We start from the raw sequence: 22,610 nt of genomic DNA, 5'->3' as shown, positions 1-22,610 counted from the left end.
GAGTCACCAAACATCATGTGGAAGAAACCTCAAGGGAAGCCGAAACTGATCGCCACTCATAAGCAGAACCATCTCATTTTCGCCCGGCAATATATGGAATGGAAACTAGAATGGAGAAATGTTGTATTTTCCGGCGAAAAAAGTTCAATTTGGATGGTCCGGACTGTTACAGTTTCTATTGGTACAATTTAAGTCAACGGCATGCCGTGAGATCGAAGCGAAACTTTGGGGCGGAATTTTGACAGTGTGGGGAGCTCATTTGTTTCATTTTCACCCGAATGAACTCCGAAAAGTATCTTCAATTACTGGAGGACGTTTTGATTGGCTATATTGAGAATAACGCTACCGAGGATGTCGTTTTTTCAGCAGGATTATCCACGTTTCCAAGCAATCGAAGGCATGGTTTGCCGAGAAGGACATTCCGCTTCTTGAATGGCCTGCTGGCAGTCGAATGCAATCCCATGGAGAACCTATGGAGAATCTTGATGGTCTATGCAAACGGATGTCAATTTGACAACATTTCCTGTCTCAAGGCAGTAATTCAGGAATGTTGGGCTATAATCAATATGGCAACATTTTAAAAGCTGTCTGACTCGATGTCAAATCGAGTTTTAAAAGTGATCCGAAATGGAGGTGGACATACTAAATATTAGCTACCGATTGGACTCGAAATTTGCCGGAAGAATAACTTTGTTAATCTTCCACACTTGTTCAAAATACGGAAATACGAGCTCAGTGAAATGAAATTGAAATTGAATGGGAACAATTTCGTTGAAATTTTTGGTAAGGAATTTTAGCTCTCTGGCTGATGATAAAGATTTTTCCATTATTGAGTTACATGCCAGAACCAAAACTTTGGAATAATGCAAACAAAATATCAAAGCATATGATCGAGTCCATTCAATGAATCACAAAGATTTTATTTCAAAAAATCCTTTAGAGAATAAATAGTCGTGACGAAAAGTGAATTGGTTTCCAGTAAATTGGTAAAGTTAGAAGGATCCAATTCTTATAAAATTCGAATGTGACCATAGTAAAGATTTGAAGTTTGAAAATCTTTAGTAAGTTAACCACAAAACTTAAACAATTGGCCTTAACCCTTTCCCGTACAACATCGAGTCTCACTCGATGTGAAAAATATATTCTACACGCAATCTTTTCATTACATGTCAAAGATATTTGAATTAACTTTCTAGGATAAAATAAAACTGCGCTCCAAATGTCTACATTTTGGAAAAAAAACTCGTTTTTATGGTTTAAGGGTGTCGATATCTTTGCTTTCCAAATAATTTTTGGAAATTTGCGTTTTTCAACACAACAGTAAGGTCTGTATTTCGGTTGTTGAGATATATTTTTATTTACGCATAAACATGTGATTTAAGATTTACAATTGCACTTAATAGATCGTAAATTGGTTGAGGGCCTCAAAAATTTTATTTCAATAAATGGGTGTATTGAAAAAAACAGCCGATTTCCAGCCACCATAAATCTGAATTGTGTACCCTGGAGGCGAAATAAAAAATATGCGTATAAAATTTTTACGAAAGGGTATAAATATACAAAGTTTAAGTCAAATCAGAGTATTTTTTCTCGGTAAATGTTTTTTTATATGGAAATGATAAAAATTTATATAATATAACCAGTTTCTGTTTTTTTGTCCGCAACTTCGGAATCTTAGTCGTAAGCTGTGAATACAGCTACACGCATTCTATTATTTAGTAAATAACAAAACTTACTGTCAAACTTACCCATTTTCATTTACATGCAACATAATTTCCGTGAGTTGAAATTGTTCAATGTATACAAGGTGAAAGGTATTAGAAATTTTTTGGAAAATATCTTTGTATGCATGTGATCGATTTCCAACCATTACAGTGCTACCGAAAAATTTTACTTTGAAGTTGGGATTGTCTAGAATTCGTTCTACCTTAAAAATACTCTACTTAGCACTTTTATAATAATTCTATTCGAAAGTTGAAAAAAATTTTACCACGCTGTAGTCTCCTATTAACCAGTTAGTGGGATCAATAATATTTCAGAAGTAAAGTTTAAAATTGGTGGTTTTTAATAATTTTGATTTTTCTTCTCTCAAAAGTTCACAGACAACTTTATTATTTCTATCATTCTAATCAATACTCTCAAACCGCTATACGATTTGTTCTTTGACAATAAAGTGCCTTCTGTTTTTGTGACGGTCGAACTCGAAGATTTACATTATTTTATCGACAGTATTGGGATCATAAACATTATTGACAATTTCAATTGCCTTGCGTTTTCACCTTCGTCGAAGCGAAACTGTAAAATGTACTGAATTTTCTCTTTGTTCATTACCCTATAAATCACAACTGAATGGACAAAATGCAAATAAAATTTCTTTTTAGTGCGTATTGTCACCTTTCCAACGAACATTAACCCAATTTTTTGAACAATCCTTCACGAGATCACAGCCATTTAGCATTGAACATTTCAATTAGGTACTACTAATGAAAAAATGACCTACGTTAATACAGCGAAAGATACACTTGGAACGTTAGTATCAAGCAAAAAGGAGTACTTTTCGCAAAACAGCAACAGGAAATCCGAACCGAAACAGTTGAGTGGTGGAGGTGACGGCGACACCAAGCGAAGCAGAACAAGTTCTTACTTCCAGTTATCCACGAAAATTGACACAACTCTTACCGCTGGCATATACTTCCATCCGGTTTGATATGCGTTGCACTTTGATGCCGCTTTTAACCCAGAAACAATGCTCTAATTTACGAAAGTTGAATGATCGATCGGAAAATAATCACCAATGTGTCATCGAGCTAACGATCAGACGCAGCGACAGCGAGGCTTTTCAAATGGCATTTCTCGGGACCAAGTGTTTAGTTTAGTTTTTATAATTGGTTTTCTTTAAGGCTAGAGGTGAATGAACCGAGAAAGTTTATGACTTCTATAAAAAAAACATAACAAATAAATCCGAACACACTCTTAAAACTCTCTTTCTGAAAATCATTTCGCTTCTTATTACTTAGGATATTATTTTGGAATGCATCGGAATTTTTGAAATAACTCTCAAGAGAATTTGAAAAATTTTGGGGTCACCAAGGGTTTGCGTGGTTTTATAGAGGCAGCTGAAAATGTTTGATTGCTGATCCATACTTGTGCTTGCGAGAATAATACACAAGATTTGTGTCCTCATTGTCAGTGAACGTAGCGGAATCAGTATGCATTTCATTTTCTGGACACCCACTGCAGCCACAGGCGATACTATATTTGTTCCACCACCACCATTCTATAGCTTTGACAACGCATGAAATCAATAATGCCTCCATGAGGTTCAACCATATGCAAACATTTCACCTAACAGTCTAAACATGTCTTATTTAACAGTTCTCTTCTGCTGTACTACTGTGCGTCAGTAGAAGTTCTGCACTATGCTTGTTTCGTGCATATACTGAGTATGCGAAAATTTTTGCAGGTTCAACACGGTAGCAAAATAAAATTTTAAAAAAACTGAAGTTGGCTAAGGCGAGCACATTAATTATAGTGCTTTCACTAAATCAGACTCTTTCTGAGTTCATTTGTGATTTTTTAACAGTTCGGTTGAAAAGTTCATAAGGTTGACGTCTAGATGGCGCGTCTTGCAAAAATCTACTTGACTATCACAAAGCATCATCTTTCTGTGGATATGTGTCAAAATTTGATAGCAATCGGTCGATTGGTTCGTGAGTTGAAGCATTGAGAGTGAAGTAGCTTTTGTTATTGTAAAAAAAATGAAAAAAATCACAAGTCAATGAAAATGTTGGCAAAATTGCATGAATTGGGCTTCGAATTGCTTCCGCATCCACCGTATTCTCCAGATCTGGCCCCAGTGACTATTTTCTGTTCGCAGAACTGAAGAGAATGATCGCTGGTGAGAAACCGATGATGAAGTGATTAACGAAACTGAGGCCTATTTTGAGGAAAACCCGAAAGAGTACTAAAAAAATGGTATCAAGTGGCAAGATCGCTTTAAACGCTGTATCGCTCTCGAAGGCAATTATGATGAATAATAAAATTGAATTTTGCAACAAAAAATAGTTTTACTATGTTACCTTCTAAACTTTTCAGGAGAACTGTTAAGTACAAGATGTTTAAATACATATGGATTTCAATATTTGTATCTCAAATCGACACCTCTTTAAATAGTTCTATTTTTCATAATAGTGAATCAATCATCTACAATCTGTAGTCAAATGTAGGCATAGTTGTGTCTTCCGAGAAAAAAATATTTTGAAAGGAGAAAACCGCCTTTTTTCTTGTAATTGGATCTACAGCCCACAATCCAGCCCAAACAATCGATTAACATTTGATAGTTTATTGCAAATGTTTGATCCAGTGCAGTACTGGATCAAACAACGCAGTACTGGACCAACGACCGTAATTCGTAAGAAAAAAAAAGTACATTTCCGCGATTCAAGAATTTCAATTGAGACACCCGAATTTGTAAGAAGATTTACAAACAAACGCCATTTTGGATTTGAATTTTTCATAAATTGCTGTGTTCTACTAGTCAAGCCCTTTCATTTGATACCCATATTGATAGGGTTTTGATAAAATATGTAATCCGCCATTTTGTAGCGGTCGCCATCTTGGATTTCTAAGATCATGAAATACGCAGTTTTATAACGACAGCAGGGATAAAGGCGTGTTCCAAATTTCAGATCAATCGGTCAACAGGAAGGTGGTTAAATTTCTATTGATATGGGACAACCCTACAGCTAAACATACATACAAACTTACAATAGGTCATGCTAAATAAAAACTGTTTAATAGTATAGTATAAAAACTATATGTTTATGCTTTAAATTTTTTGATTATTCTACATTACTTTAATTTACAAATTAATCAGGAAAAATGAAAATAAAAATCAGGAAGAAATCAGGATAGTACATGTTGGGTTGCCCGGTATTGGTAGACATACATTTATTCAATTTGATATGTACAGTTCTGTTCCAAAATCTTTCGTCACCTTTCACACAGTTTAAAAATGAATTTAAAAATCCTTGTCAAACACTATTCATGATACTTTTTGTGTTGTCCATAGAGTTGAAGATGTTCCCCTTGAGAGAGCTTTGTAGAGATCTGATAATCGGAAGTTGCAATATGCGGTTAGTTTAGTTAGTTGGATATCATCTCTCAGGCAGACTCCAAAATAATCTGTCGTGTTATCAAAGAGACATGAAGTTCGGCATTCTTCTGATGAAACACGACGCTTTCCACATTGAACAATTCTTGAAGTTTGTTTTGTATAACATATTACACATTTCGATGTGGTTTTTGAATCATATAAATTTATATATCATACGTTTAAAGCTGCCATCCTTGAAGTAAAACTGAGAAAAAGATCTAGCAACACTATCCGGAATGTTCATTCATTTAATTCGCATTGACGGTATTTAGCTTCGTGTCCAGTCGTTGTGAAGCGAAAATCATAATGAATGTTTCAGGTGGAACAAATACACTTTCAACATAAAAATTATGAATGAAATTTTACTCTTCCGTATCGTATATGCATTCTACGTAATAGAGAAACAGGTTTATTTTTGGAAATCATGAAATATATAAACCAAAAACTGTATCTGAGCATGATTTTATATATAATGATGAGCTTTTTCGAAGCATCAGGAAGTGTATAGACATAAGGTTTAGGAAGAGTCAGGAATAGAGGAAATGAGGTTAAAATTAACAGGGTTGGTAAAATGAACCAGTGCCCAAACTTCGATAATTTAACTATAAACAAATTGATACTTCTACATTATTTTATTCTTAGAAGCTAGCATTTGAAGCTATTTAAGACAAAATAATAAATAATACAGAAATTTCTCTCACGGTAGCCATATTGATGTAATTTTGTGCGCATCGCATTTAGGGAGTTTCCCGTGAAATTAAAATTATTCGACCTGATATCTCCGACAAATCATAAGTTTGGACAACTGTTCGCATATTCAATGAGAGGTAAACAGTTATTTTGTTTGGTTTCAGTGATTAATTCGCATTCGAAATTATTTTGTTGTTTGGGGCAAAATGCCTCATCACATGTTACTTTTCAAGGTGTTCCTTTTGTGGCTTTGACCCTGAAAAAATATGCCACCTCGACCAAAAACAAACCTCAATATGTGAAGCGCTGTGTGTTTCTTACTACTTTTTCGCACGTATGAGTAAATTCTAATTACTACTCTTGGTAAATAAGCTCGGCTCGATTCATACATGTACCTACTATTTCAATAATGATCTAAACAAATTTAGATAATGAACAACGTATAAATCTATCTCATTTAGCATGATAAGTGTAATTGTTCATTTTAACCGCACGATAAAAAAATGCTCGATTTTACATCTTATTTTCTTTTAATGAAAAATATACTATTTTTATTTTTCTATAATAAAAACCGTTTGATATCTTGAACAACAGTTAGTTAAGCTACAATACTCTTCGAAGAACGGGAATTGTAGCAGTATGTGGACGAAGTAAATGGGCATATTCCTTAGGGTGTTTATTTTAACCGCTTTTTCCCTACGTGTTTTATACATTTAAGAAACATCAAATAACTTGTGCGTACCGGAGAGCTTATTTGTGTTGGCTATAATGACAGTTCTCATTTCCAACAAGGAAAACTTTGGCAGAGATTTCAATATATTTACTGCGAATAATTTTTATTTTGATGAAGTAAAAAGTACAAAATCATGAAAAATCAAGATAATTTCAGTAAAATCTGGCAAAATCGAGTGTTTGTCAGGATATCAGGGATTGTACCAAATAGTCTGGGAAATACTGAAAAATCAGCAAGGTTTGCATCTCTAGTCAATAGTTTAAAATTTTAATTGGATACATTACATTAAAACATGATAACTCATATGGCCATCACAATAATTGTAAAGTTTCAAGCAGATATCCATCGAGGCGATGAATGGATGCTTCTATGTGGAATTGCTCTAATTTGATATCATTCATAATAACGCTCCCAACGCCATCCACAGACTAAAGTTGCACCTTAATCGGATTTTAACAGAGCATTTCTATTCGACTTTTAATTGTGTTTCAGTTCCTCGAAATGGACGCGTATCGTCATAGAATTATATTCCGTTCGTTTCTCAAGTGCATTAAACTCGAGCTCGTGGGAGCAGCAACTCCGTCGGGGCGCGAGTTTTATTACAATGCAATTAATTAAGATCCATATTGAACGCTAGACTAGATTCATCCGTGAGCTCTCTAGGGGGCCGTAAAGGTAAGCTAGCGGAAAGAGACCCTGTCTGGGCTTGCAAATATTTGCTCGCTTGATCCTGCACTACAACGCTTTTTATATTGTTTTCTGTGTAATTGCTGCGCTCGCTTATTTATGGAAGTTTTGATGAATTAATTTACAACCAGAGTGGTGGCCATATAAAAGTGGCAATGGATTTCCACCGGGGAGAGGCTCTTGCTGCTCGTACGTATGTGCCCATTCTCTTTCTCTCACTCCTAATGCAATACCTGCTTAAAAATTCAATTGCTGTAACGTCGGTTTCCGAGTGACAGCTTAAACACTTCGGAATAAGGAAGTGATCACAAATGAGCGCACTTTCTTAGGCGAAGGATAAACCTGTACCTGTAGCTAACGATGTGCTAATTGATCAATTTAGCGTTGAGCTCATTAATCATTCATCCAGAGCGTCGAGTTCTTGCGTACTCCGTAGCAGACAGATTGCGTGTGCCTTACGGGCTCGTTGGAAGTGGCTCAACAATGATCGACGAATTGGGCCCAGACGTGTGGCCTTCAATAAGTCCGTCTATATGTGCGTGAAGATGGTTCACTTTCGCCTTTTTAATTTTTTCAGGAATAACAACAAGAAAAAAAAAGATTATTTAACGTTTTTAACGCATTTATTTTCTTCGTTCAAATTTAGTTTAAGGAGAGACCCCGTCCTAGATAATAATTTTTTACATTTTTTTTGCAATTTTCGAAAATTTGCAAATATTTTCTAATCGAAACCATGTTTTTATGTTTATTCTTTTTTCGCAGGAGAAAAATTCTTTTCTAAACTACAACGTGTCCTGCATCCTCACCCTGCCCCCTTATCAGCGCAAAGGCTACGGTCGACTACTAATAGATTTCAGTAAGTACATATATACGACTCCACATCTTAACATGGAATATTATAGTTCGGCTTTGTCGTGTAATGGCAATTATGAGTCTTCATATAGGATTATTCGTAGAACCCTTGTTTTTTTGTCACCGAGTGAAAATTTGCACACCTGTACTGTTATCCTCCAGCGTGTCAAAAACTCAGCTAGGAAGTGAGAATGTATTTTGTACTGTGTGCGATAGCGAAAAGAACGTGAATCGAGGATAAGGGTTATTTCTCAATGAAATAATTAACATGTTTGGGAGGTCGTAATAACAATATATTCAAATGTAAATCATACATACCAGGACCTAATAATCCTTGATAGAAAAAAATGCATCCACCGACCAAAGGGGTTAGTGAACCAAAATTGTTCTTTTGAAAAATGGGGAAACAAAATAGTTATCTAACCCTTCGAAGCAGCGCCAGTCGAACGGCAAGATGCTTACTGCCATCGGGTGCCAATTTGACGGTCGCTCACCCTGACTCATAATACCCTGGTGCTGATGGTGGTAATGTAATGGCAATCACAACTTTGCTCCCGGGCTATTTCGCAATTTCTTTGTACAATGTGGTGTTTTTTTGGTTTTCAGCATTTTTCGCACTGACTTCTCCCCCTTTTCACTCGCCTTTTTTTCGGGCAGTTTCTCTTAGATCCATTTTCGGCATTCGGCTAATTTTATTTGGCCAACCACCTCGTTTGCATATAAACGCAATCACCATATAATCAGCAGCAATAGCTGCCCGAAAAGCGTATGTGTGTATATGTACACAGTACACTATCGGCATCATTATCAAAGTCGCAGTTGGTAGTCCATTACACTCGTCTTTTTTTTTGGGGTGGCTGCGTGGGTTCACGATGTCGGGAGTGGTTTGTAGCTACTCGTCGGAGGGTGTGTATGATAATTTTGGATGCGTCACTGGGTGGGACACCCGGAATGATAGTGCCACTTGGGAGAACGGCTAGTATCAAAAGAATAATGTTTGTTGAGTGGATCGAACTAGGGATTTAGTTCATGCTGGAAATTGTATCTTCTTGATCTGACTGGTGTAGAAAATCGGAATCGGAATCGGAATCGGAATTATTCGATCAACACAATCTTTGAACTTTTGCATCTCTGAATCTCGGGATCTCTATATTTCTGAATCTCTGAATCTCTAAATGTTAAATATCTGAATCTTGGAATTCTCCAAGCTCTCAATGTCTGAATCTCTGAGTTTATGAGTCTCTGAATCTCTAAATCTTTAAATTTCTGAATATATTAATCATTAATCTCTAAATCTTTGATCCCGTATCCCTTAATGTCTGAACAGGGTTTCCAACTATTATTTTCAAAAATCAGGAAGAATGAAAATAAAAGTGCGGGAATTTCGAACCGATTTTTGGAAACACAAACGCATGATTTTCATAGGCAGACATATATTGATTCAAATTTATGTGCACAGTTTAGTTCCACGATCTTTCGTCATCTTTCACGCAGCTTAAACATTTTATCCTCTCAGAATATGTTTGCTTTCTCATCGAAAACTGTCTCATATACAAAAGAAAGATATTTTCTATACTGTCCATAATGTCGAAGCATGCTTGAGAGAATTTAGCAGGAACCTTAACCTGTGATAATTTTATGGTGAAATATCCGGTTAGTTAAGCTGGTGGGGTAGCACATTCCAGCCAGACTCCAACATAAATTGTCGTGTTGGCAAAGAGACATGAAGTTTGGCTTTGCTCTGATGGAACACAACGGCTATCGCATTGACTAATTCTGGAAGTTCCTCTAGTTTGTTGCGAGTAGTAGTTGTGGGAATTTATCGACTGTTTGATTAGTAGAACCTCATAATGGAGCTTCGAGAATAATGAATAAGTTCAGCATCGAGATCAGTTTCGTAAGACTATGCTAATGATGATATTTTGTGGAAATATCAGGAAATTTATTGACACAGTTGTAAAGTAAGAACTAGCACTACGTACTTTGATTATTCAAAAGTAACAAGTAATTATTTTCATTCAAAATATAACGATTTGAAACTGCCTTTGGGCGTGGTCTTCTGATAGAGTATATTTTTTTCAAGCCAAATTCAAGCTTTAATAAATGTCGACAGGATATCTTCGATAAAGAGAATCGCTTCAGAATATATAGGTAATAAACAAAAAAAAAGATTAAACATTGAGGCGCGTCCACATTACACTTTCGACCTGTACCAGGCGACATATTCGATTCGTTATGTAATGTGGAAGCCGTCACGAACACACGAAGCACAATGTCGTCAACGCTAATTTACTTCGTTTTGTTTAGGTTCGACTTTCTTCGATCTGGACCCATTTGTTTCTGGTTGGGTTCGATTTGATTCGAGTCGGTTTTCGGTACGTCGGCAAGTGCTAGGTCCACATTTAGTCGACTTTACCGGGTGGCCAAGGCCGATTGACGTAATGTGAACGCGTCTTTATGTAAGTGCGGAATGGAAAGTTTTTTTTTTGTAGGCTGTTATGACAATATTCATTTGCAACCAGAAAAACTTTGTATATTTATTACGGATAATTTCCATTCTAATAAAGTAAAAAGTACAAAATCAAGAAAAATCAGGATCATTTCAGAAAAATCAGGGCAAATTTAGTGTTTGTCAGGATATCTGAACGTCTGAATCTCGGACTCTTGGAATCTCTGAATTTCTAAATTTCTAAATCTCTGAATTTCTGAATCTTTGAATCTCTAAATCTTCAAATTTCTGAATCTATGAATCTCTAAATCTTTGACCCCGTATCCCTTATTGTCTGAATGTCTGAACGTCTGAATCTCGGACTCGTGGAATCTCTGAATTTCTAATTTTCTGAATCACTGAATTTCTATGTGTTGAATCTCTGAATCTTCCAAGTTCCGAATGTCTGAATTTCTGGATCCCTGAGTTTTCGTATCTTTGAATCTATAGGTCCTTGAGTCTATGAATCTTTGAATCTCTGAATCTTTAAATTTATGAATCTCTGATACTCTAAATCTCTGAATCTCTAAATGTCTGCATGTCTGAATCTCAGAATCTCTGAATATCGAAATCTCTAAATCTCTGAATCTCTAAATATGTAAATCTCTAAATTCTCTAAATTTCTGTATCCCTGAATCTCTGAATCTCTGAATCTCTAAAATAATCTGAATCTCTGAATGTGAAATTACTCTTTGTTATTCATATGCTAATGATGATAGCATTTTTCTGATCGATATACAAATGTAGGGATTGAGTGGTCTCGATTCCCATGCAGGTTGGAGTATCTGATTCAGATCTGGATCTGACCCATTTTTCTATATTCAAGTGTCCCGTATTGACTAGTGGCCATTCTCCGAAAAAGAGGTTGAAGAGAGAACCACCTGCTGTTGCGACTGCTAGAGAAATTTTTATTTCATATGCTAGTTTCGAACTCCACCAGATGCACAAGTATTAAATGCATTTTGTTTCCCTAATCATTAATCCCGAAAGAATGATATAAAGGGAATTGTTTGAAATTCAATGCTATTCATACATTTTACCCATCTTTTTAACATTTTTTTGGTACTCCAGTAAAACTCAAACATTAAAAACCGCTATAATCGGTGTTTTCGAGTTATTTTCACAGTATTGCAAAGAAGTAGAGCATTCAAACCTGTTTTTGTGCGATTTTTGTGTGTGTGATTTTTTCGTATGATTTTCTATACTTGTGTGATTTTTTCAGCGGTATGTGAAAAAAACATATTTGATGCATTTACCAGTTATTTAGTTTTTTTTTCATATGTTTTATTTGTATTTCATCGCACTACATAGGTACTTTGTCAACCAATTGCTAGTCGTCTCATGCTTTGTTCCGTTTTGTAATTTTAATGTGTAAGTAGGAGCTTATAAGTAAAAAAGTAAAAAAGTCAAAAGTAATAAAACGTGTGATTTGATTCTTCAATCTAATAATAATTGACGTTTACGTTCCACGTTTGAAGTTGCCAATGTTTTTATAAAATTTAAAAAAGGATTTGGGTACCACAGATTTTGGCATCGCAATTCAGATTCAGATTCCAGATTCGAACTTCGCTCTTCGAATTCTTGATTTATGTTTCGGATTCGCTTTTCGGATTATAACTTACAGATTAGAAACCCCAGATTACTCACTTTATATAAGTAATTTGGATTCCAACAGATTTTGAATCCCATATACCAGATTTCAGTTAAAAATTCCAAATTTACCAGATATCGAATAGGAACTAGAGTTTCTAAAACATGGGAATTGTAGTTTTATGATTTTATATTCCAAGTTTCCCCTATGGTTGTATATAAGATTGCAACCAGATCCTGAATTTATTTTTGTTGCTATCAGTTTTAGACCGGAATTTTCAAGGCAAGAGCCACATTCAAATTCAATTCCAGATTCAAAAATTATCATCTCCAGCCTTCAAGTACCAGACTTAGATTTATGATACAGATCTTAAATTCAATACAGACTCCGCCATCCAGACTCAGATTCCAAGATATGATAATCACATTTCATGCTTACAATTCAGATTCCGATTCCGACTCCGATTCTGATTCCAATTCTGATTCAGTTTCTGATTCAGTTTCTGATCTTAGATTCTGGTTACAGTTTTAGATCTCAGATTCAGATCTCAGATATACGGTCTAAGGTCTCAGATCTCAAATCTCAAATTTTCGATGTCAGACTTAAACTCGACAGAAATCGGTTTCAGATTTTGAATTAAGATTCTCTGGAATTTAGACATCTCGATTTCAGACTTCATACTCAAACTTAACAGAATTAAGATTCAGATTGTGAGTGTAGATTCTCTTGAATATAGAGATCTCGAATTCAGATCTCAGATTCATAGCACAGATTCACATATCAAATTCAGCTCTCTGATTCAGATATCTAGTTCGGATCGCAGATCGTAGAGATTCAGGTGATATATTTAGTAGACCTCGGATTCTGATTTCAGATTTAGATCTCAGATTAATATACCAGATTCAGATCTCAGATTCATATCTCAGGATCAAATTCAGATCTTAGATTCTGATCTCTGATATTGGATTTAGATCTCAGATCTCGAATTAAGATCTCAGATTTTCAATGCAAGATTCAGATTAGAGATGAAACGGATATTGGACTTCGAGGTCGGATAGCCGGATATTCGGCTCTATATTAGCAAATACAAAATTATGAGATGCCGTTTCTGACATGGCGCAAATAAAGCGTTAAATGTAAGAACGAAAAAAAAACGTTTTGCAATGAAAATTTTGAACGAATATTAAATTTTTCGTTTAGAATAAATATACTATTTAGCATAGTGCAGTGGCGATATCATAGCCAATGAGATTTTACCGAGGTGCTATTATTGCTAGTTGAAAAAATATCCTATTTAATAGTGAATCATGTTTTCTACGAGGATTTCGGAACAGTTTTTTTTTTCTGATAATGGTTTTATTATAATAAGTAGATTTTTGTAAGTGTATTGATATAATTCTAATACTGGACGAGTAAGAGTTAATTGCAATCAGCAATCAATTATTTTCATTTAGATTGAGCACAAACTTAGAACTGTCTTGATGGATGGTAGTCTGAGATGGGGTACACTTTCTTCACAACAAATCGAAATTATTATAATCGACGACACATCCACTAATTTGAAGACTCAACAACTGCTAGGCTTGGTGTTGGGCTTATATATATTTTAGTTATTTTTGCATGTTGCTGCATCAAAAAAGTATTTCGATAACGACGAAGGTGCACAAAGATCACCGAACTTACTTTAAACTTCTCAGTTCACTCGCCTCTAGAGAAAAAGATCAAAATTATCTGATTGCAATCTTTTTTGAGGTTCGAGTCAGACCATTTAGGAGTTTTCGGAACGTAAACAGACAGACAAAAAATCATCAAAATCAAAATCATCATACAAAAATATCTTGAGACGAATCTTCTGAGAAAACCTCTGATAAACGAAACGAAAGCGATGAAGCTGAATAAAACGTTCATGATATGAGTTGATAATAATTCAATTTCAATAACAATTCTGACATGTTAGTAATCACACCTTTTTGTTAATCAAACCAAATTCAGATCTCAAATGCAGATCAAGATTTCAGATTCAGATCTCAGTTTCAAAACTCAGATTCAGATTCAGATTCCCAATTCTTAGATTCAGATCACAGATTCTGATGTCAAACTCAGATCTGTGATCAAGATTTCAGATTCAGATCTTAGTTTGATATTTCAGATTCAGATTCCCAATTTAGATCTCAGATCTAGATTCGAATGCAGATTCTGATTCAGATTCAAATGATTCGGATCCAGATGATCCAGATTCAAATGATTCAGATTCGAATGATTCAAATTCAGATGAATCTGATTCAGATTATGCAGATTCAGTGCACCCGTGGCCGAGTGGTTAGCGTCTCACATTATCATGCCGGGTGTTCGGGCTCGATTCCTGTTCTGGCCGGGGGATTTTTCGTCAGAGAAATTTGCTTCGACTTGCACTGTGGTCACGCGTATTCTAGAGCTTGCCCTTGGAATACATTCAAGGCGTGTTATTTGGCTTAAGAAATCTCAACTAAGTATTAATAAATGACGCTAGTTTATGCATACGTTGAGACGGCAAAAGTTCCACAAGGAACGTTAACGCCATTCAAGAAGAAGAAGAAGATTCAGATTCAAATTCAAATTCAAACTCAGATTCACATCAGAATTCAGCTTCAGATCTCAGATTCAGATATTAGGTTCGGATCACAGATTTAGATCTCAGGCTCAGATCTCAAATGCAGGTCAAGATTTCAGATTCAGATGTCAGTTTCAGATTTCATATTTTAGATTTCATATTCAGATTCCCAATTCTTAGATTAAGATCACAGATTCAGATCCAAGACTTAGATCTCAAATGCAGATCAGGATTCCAGATTCAGATCCCTAATTTAGGTCTCAGATTCAGATTCAAATTATTCGGATTCAGATGATCCAGATTCGGATGACTCAAATTCAGATGAATCAGATTCAGATATAGATTTAGATCTCAAATTCAGATCTTAGATGTTGATCTTTGATTCAGATCTAACATTCATATTCAGTTTCAGAGTCAGATTTCGATTTTAGATTCAGATCTCAAATTTAGATCTCAGATTCACGTCACATCTCACATCTCTTATCTCACGTCTCGAATATTCAGATCAGATTTAGATCTCTGATTCCGAATCAGAGATCAGGATTCAAATATTCAGATTTGGAAATTCAGATTCAGAAGTTCATTTTCAGTGATCCAAATTCAGAGATTCAGATTCTGAGATTCAAATTCAAAGATTCACATTTAGAGATTTAGTCTGACGTCTCACGTCTCACGTCTCACGTCTCACGTCTCACGTCTCACGTCTCACGTCTCACGTCTCACGTCTCACGTCTCACGTCTCACGTCTCACGTCTCACGTCTCACGTCTCACGTCTCACGTCTCACGTCTCACGTCTCACGTCTCACGTCTCACGTCTCACGTCTCACGTCTCACGTCTCACGTCTCACGTCTCACGTCTCACGTCTCACGTCTCACGTCTCACGTCTCACGTCTCACGTCTCACGTCTCACGTCTCACGTCTCACGTCTCACGTCTCACGTCTCACGTCTCACTTCTCACGACTCACATCTCATATCATCTCAGAAGTTTGGAAACAAATCCCCGATTTTAGCAATTTAGTTCTCTTATCTGTTCGTGAAATGTTCAATAATTATTGAAAAAAAAAATTCTATTTCCGGTGTTAACTTCAATATCCCGATTTTAGATTATACATTTTAGTTTGTTATTTTGAATCTAGAAATAGATTGAAATTCCAGATATGAAATAACAGCTAACAAATTTCATATTTCAGACTGCATACTAGGAATTTAGATGCCAGAAACGATTATAAACCTTGAATATAGGATTTCTAATTCAGGTTTCGAATTTTACATGTTTGGTTACAAATAACAGATAGTAAATTGGGTTAGCTGATCTCAATATCCAGAATCCATGGTATATTATAGATTCTAGGATTCAATTTCTAGATTATAGTTTTGAAATTCTGAAAAAATTTTTATGATTTTTCTATATTCAAATTGAGATTCATATTCATGTATGGCTTATGATTTGATAGTCCATACAATCGATAACGTAGACAAAAGTTAGCGAATATGCTTATTGGGATATTTTTATTAGAAACAATTTATATTCAATCTTTTGCGAGTAAATTTATTCAAATATATGCGATCGGAATGAGCCTAAATCAAATGAACGAAAAAGATAAGAAAATAGAATTCTAATCTCTTGTTTTCTATGTTTTCTCTGAATGTTGGTCGCATTCGATTTGCACATTGGGATGATGATTTCCAAACAAACTTGTAGTGCTATCGAAGCTTAACCGCGTTGAACAAGTTTTCAGTTTGCAGCCATGCTCTCGGTGCACACCAGTGGATGGAACCATTCAAAAATCTCTCAGCGCCTCATTTTTTTCGTTGTTTATGAGCACTAAAATCAAGCCGATAGACAGCGAATGAAAAATCATCATAATATAATAAGTCGATAGAACGGTTCAAACCGGAAAATTTCATTTTCTTCGAAAGTAGCAGCAATTGCTGTACCATACTGTTTAAAAACCATGCCTTTACGATGAGAAAGGAAACAACACCAAGGGATAAGTTTATAATTCATTTAACAGGTTTCCATAAAAAAGTGTGTAATTAGATAAATAAACAGAGAGGCACGCCAATTTACGCTATCGCATAACGCTTCTGGGCTTCTGATGGGGAGCTTCCAAAAGCCAGACAGAGAAGTAAAAGGAATTACAGAGCCTCTACTGCCACTACGTATTCGACTTTGACCAGACGCACATAAATGCTCTTCTACCCAGGCTAAACCAACCGTGATTTTCAGACAAACATCTTGCGGAAACATGTCCTTCCTTTTGCGGCAGTGTTATAAGGCTTGTGATTTATTTGGAAGATTGTTACCCAAGGTTAACAAATCAGTGTCATGGCGAATTGATCCACAAGACAATGATAAATCAAGGCAAGGATTGAACCCCACAAAAACGTTAGAATCATCAACTGATTGCGAAACACAAGCATTTTGGCAACAATGAGCGTCGAGTATCAGACAAATCACTGCGCGCCTTACGATTTATGGTTACGGCGTTTAGGCAAAAAGCTGGCTCTGAGGCGCGCTGTTGGTTAGCCGATTTCACACGCGAGAAAAATCATGCGGTCGTGGAAGGCAAGAAGTAGAAAAAAGACCCCATTTGCCGGTAAGTACACGGCACTCGTCTCCGTTACCTTCGACGATGATGCCGTTGATTTGAAACGCTCAGGGCTATTGCTCCGGTATTGCTCCGACCCATACAAACCATTCGTACGCGAACTAAACGATTGGATGGATGGTTACCGATATGTGAGTTTGAAAACGATGGTTGATGCACGGGGAAAGGGAACCAATTTGAAGACGCGCCCGACTGAAATCCGAAGTGGTCATTGACTGCTGTTGCAAACATTATTAGTTGCTGCAAGTCAATCATCATCACCGTTAAATGCAAGCCTTTTCGTCTAATGTGGGGATTTAAATTCCCGCCCCCTTGTTGGGTTCTAGGAAGGATTGTTTAATTTTGACAACTGATGAGGAAACCTTTCTCGTTCGAGAAGGGGAATGGGAAATTCAAAATTTGTGCTAAATATTTAATTGATTGTCAAATGTTGTAGAGTTCATTTTTCATTGGAACATAATTGCGCTTGAAATGCCCTAACACTGCGTTGTTTGACCTAGGTCAGTGTTTCCAACTCGTTATCGTCAAAAAACAATAATCAATATGAATGCGTATTGGTTGACATGTTTTAAGCATAACTGTTCTGCTTAGGTTCTGTGCTCCTATATGGCTTTTATTGGCGTTGCAACTAATATACGAAAACTACACAACTATCGCGAACATGCTATACATTTGAACAGAAGAAACTTCATCATCATATTTTGTTGGCGAGTGTGGTTTTATATACAATTAAAATTCAATTGATCACTCAAGCACTAAATGAAATTCGCTCCAACCAATGAGAAATATCGTACGACTTTTTGGCACAGAAGAATCATCCCTATAATGGAAACAAAATGGTCGAAATGCTGCAAGCATCAGACACGCAAGGGAATGTGTCTCTCCCCCCGGTTATATCTACCGTAACACACAGAAAGATAACAAAACGCCTCCCTTGTGTGTGTGTGCCTGTATGGAGATAGTCAGCTATACACTTAGCAAGTGCCTAAAACCAAACCGAGACCCGCAATTATAAACGGCACAATCTCGAAAATTTTGCAGTGAAGGCCGGCCGCAAAGTTTATTGAACCTTCGCTACTGTTTACATCCTGGAAACGACCTGTTGCCTTATTGAGGTTATACATTCACTTGGGGTATTGCTTTCGGGCTGTGTTTTGCATCGCAGAGATGCACCGCCCCACTGCACGCAATAATATCTAGCAGCGAAGATGGCCATTGCAATACAGCCGTCGCATTTTGCCACCGGAAGGTTGAATTTGGAGGTGAGTGAATCATCGTTGTCATAATTGCAATCGTTGTAATTTTTGCAATATGGAATGGGAGAAAAAGGAGGATATCCAAATTTACTTTTGTTGGTTCAATTGTATAGACAAATAATCGGGAGTTGCTGAAACGTGGCGACAATCCGTTGCGTTTGATAAAAAAGATTAAGGAGACGAACGGAAGTTTGACGTAGTAGTGTGATTGCTCGAATTTTTTTTTTGATTTTAGTTCTTTCAGTTTTTAGTTTGTCCAGAATTTTTTAAATTTAACTAACATAATATTCTGAATGGTGACTTTGAAATTTCGTTCGAAACAGTAATGTAAAAAATGTAATCTGCATTGTATTCTACATGGAAAACAGTTAGGTGTACCGGTAAGTTTCTTCGGTGCTGAAAGTCATCGTCAGATGGCATAACTTGATTATTATTCCAGTGAATATAATAATTTCCAGACATTCGTTGGAAAGCTACTGTCATTGCGCGTCTTTTTCAGTATATGTCAAAAAGTTGAAGCGTAAACAACATATTTTTTGCCACTTCGAACATGTCGAATTTCGTCCCAACGAGAGCGTTTTTGCGGGGAGAGTTACCTCATTAGTGGGTCCATTACGAAAATCCTAAACGTCGGGCAACGTATGGATACCCCGACCATGTCTCAGCGTCGACGGCCGCGCGGAATATTCACGGTCAGAAGGTTATACTGTCTATTTGGTGGGACCAGCTGGGTGTGGTGTACTATGAGCTGCTAAAACCGAATGAAACCATTACGGGGGACCTCTACCGACGGTCACAATACGAGCAAAGACACGCTAAAGTTATTTTGCAGGACGACAATGCTCGGCCGTATGTCGCGAAATCGGTCAAAACATACTTGGAAATGCTGAAATGGGAGGTCCTATCCCACCCGCCGTATTCTCCAGAAATTGCTCCGTCCGATTACTACCTTTTTCGATCGATGCAACATGGCATGGTTGACCAGCACTTCTTCAATTTCGATAAAGTCGAAAATTGGATCGATTCGTGGTTAGCCTACAAACCGACCGATTATTTCTGCAAAGGGATCCGTGAATTTCCAGAAAAATGGGAAAAAGTTGTGACTAACGATGGGCAATACTTTGAATATTAAATTTGTAACCATTTTTGCAGAATAAAGCATTATTTTTCGAAAAAAAACGAAGAAACTTACTAGTACTCCTATTATATAACTTTATAACCTAGATATAGAGCAATTCCACGCCAAATCAGCCGACCACTGACTCGACTCTCTCTCCGATTTTTTTGAAACTTGGTTCTCATGATGGAAACAGCTCAAAATCACAATTTTTATTATTATATGACCAATTTAAATTAAGACTTCTTAATTAAATCATAATAATTAATTTCAGAAATTTCAATACTTGTAGAATTTGGTGAGTTTCTCACCACATCATTTTGTTGAGCTTCTCACGGCACCACTGTACGTCAAAGTTTGTTAAATTAGATGTGGTTTGCAATAAAAATACACAAAAAAATCGAAGGGGGGATGTTTTGAGATATGAATGTGTTTAATGTTAAATTCAATTTTTGAATAAGATTTTTTAGTAGTGCATTTAAAATTTTATTTTTCCTAAATATTCTATTAATTTTGTCAATCATCATATCTTAATCAGACATCTGGATGTTGAGTAACGGTTTTCTGAATAAACATCAATGATTTTGAATATGTCCTTTTAAAAAATCAGTCGTAGTTAAACTTGGTCATATAATAATGAAAATTGTGATTTTAGGTAGCTTCCTATATGATGGTTTTATTCAAGTCAAATTTTGCTGTTTTCAGCTGATTTGGCGTAGAATTGCTCTATAACTAATTTTATATAGTGAGAATAATGTTTGTGAAATTTCTATACGATTTCGGAACGTTAGCCGTGGTGTTCAGCTGCAGTATGCATTTTCTAGCATTTCACAAACATTATGTTTATTATACTAAATTGTTAATATCTCGAGAACGGTTAGTCCAAGGATAAAACGTTAAGTATAGTTTTTCATGTAGAATCGCATGTAGATTACATTGCTTATGTTATTATTCTTAAATAATTACAATTTCGCAAAGTATTAAAGCTTTGGAAATAAAAAAAATATATTTTCATTTTTGTGAGTCCGACACGACACCACTCTACTTCAAACTTATAGGAATTGTTAAATGGAAAAAATTATCTAATAAAAAAATACAAAAAAAATATATCGAAGATGGGTGTTTAAAAGGTTTGAACTCAAGTTTTGAGAAAGATTTTTTACAGTGTATTTGAAATGTTATTTTTCCTTAATAGTTCATTGATTTTCCAACAACTTTGTCAAACAGCTTTGGATAGCTGTATTCATATGTACTAAATAAAGAGGGTCGAGACAGAATCGGCTGATTTGGCGTGGAATTCCTCTTTGAGTTTGACATGCATGAACGATTTCTTTTGCCGACGAAAAATCGTTTTCCAACTGGTTTCTGCATACAATAAACTAAACTAAACTTGTGTCATATGGATGAAAAATAGACCGACATCACCACTGGTTCGTCGCAGTAAAATATTTCCTCTACACGAATTACCTATTTGAAATGAGCTGCATTTTGACGTCACTTTTAACCCGGAAGCAATGCGCGGGAATTGAGTGATTGATCGGAAAGTCACAAACCACCAATAAGTCCAAAAAAAAACACTCAAATTCACAAAAGATCTCCTCGGCAATGAATTATTAATATCAATTTGATTTTTATCATTTCGGATATGTATTGGTATAGAACATCGAACATTATAAAAAACTCTTCAGTGAAAGTTAGGTAGCTCTTCTTCTTCTTATTTTTAACGTTCCCAGAGGAACTTCGCCGTCTCAACGTAGTATTACTTGTGTCATTTTTATTAGCCATTTTTATTATGCTAAATAACACACCTTGAAAGCATTCTGAATGGCAAGCTCTAGAATACGCGTGACCACAGTGCAAATTTCTTTGACGAAAAATTCCCTCGACTAGAACTGGAATCGAACCCGAACCCCCGACATGTTAGGTGTGACGCTAACCACTCGACCACGGGAGCCCTAAAAGGCTAAAAAGGGTCATGGCGAACAAAATTCAAGCAGCACTGTGTGTGTTGGATCGATACCACGGGAACGGTTTACTCCTTCTGCTTGGTACTGTTTTGTCTCGAATTACTAACACTTAAGCTTTGTTGGCCATTAAACAAAATTAATGTGGTTTTTGGATACAATAGAGCATTATCTTTCATTTGTCCACCATAAAATTGATATACAAATACATATTCATGGTGAAAAACAAAAAAATATGTTTAATTACTTTTGTCTCAAATTCCGAACACCAAAAATGCAATTTTTGAAAAAAAAATCATAACTTTTGAGCTACTACACCGATTCAGATGATTGATGTATCAAATTAAAACCAATTAGCTATTCTTCTTTGGAAAAACACTATACTATACTCCCAAGCTCTTTGCTACTGTTACTGCCGACGCCGTTTGGTGTTTCCGCTTTGCTACCAATCTTCCCGATTAGAAAATGAATGATCAATTCGGAACACACTAGCTAATTACAGTGGAACCCCCATTATCCGGTAGCGGATGATCCGCGAATGTGAGTTCCATAGTAATTCCATAGAGATTTCCGAAATTCGTCAGTGAGAGGTTGGCACTTGCTCTTTTGTTCTGGTCATTGTTTTCACATTATCTGATCACTGGTGTACACGACCTTACAGATGGATAGTTTAATGATTTCTGTATTGATAAAACACAGTTTTCATGCTGAAAAATCTCTATTTCGTGTTTATACCTCATATTCAGTCGTTTATCGCGTTATCCGCGATTTTCGTTACACGCGGTAACCTTGCCCGACAGTTTCGCGGATAATCGGGGTTCTACTGTATATTGACTAGTTCGAGAATAACAAAAGGGGTGGGGCTTGCGACG

The 22,610-nt window shown here is 36.1% G+C and overlaps 1 protein-coding gene and 1 non-coding gene across 2 annotated transcripts in view; both read left to right on the top strand.

Moving 5' to 3' along the window:
* The window catches only part of LOC129777755 (histone acetyltransferase KAT7), a 224,144-nt gene that overhangs the window by 60,550 nt on the left and 140,984 nt on the right, over nt 1-22,610 (top strand). Inside the window, exon 6 of the mRNA XM_055784217.1 lies at nt 8,028-8,121. Coding sequence (XP_055640192.1) covers nt 8,028-8,121 — 94 coding nt within the window. The remainder of the gene's footprint in view (nt 1-8,027; nt 8,122-22,610) is intronic.
* LOC129780900 (U4 spliceosomal RNA) lies at nt 13,413-13,547 on the top strand. Its single transcript, XR_008744039.1, has one exon. It is a non-coding gene; the product is annotated as a U4 spliceosomal RNA (small nuclear RNA).

Source organism: Toxorhynchites rutilus, chromosome 3 (assembly GCF_029784135.1).
Source record: "Toxorhynchites rutilus septentrionalis strain SRP chromosome 3, ASM2978413v1, whole genome shotgun sequence".
NCBI classification, from domain to species: Eukaryota; Metazoa; Arthropoda; class Insecta; order Diptera; family Culicidae; genus Toxorhynchites; species Toxorhynchites rutilus.
Note: the sequence above shows the minus strand (reverse complement) of the source record. Positions and strands in the feature narration are given on the sequence as shown.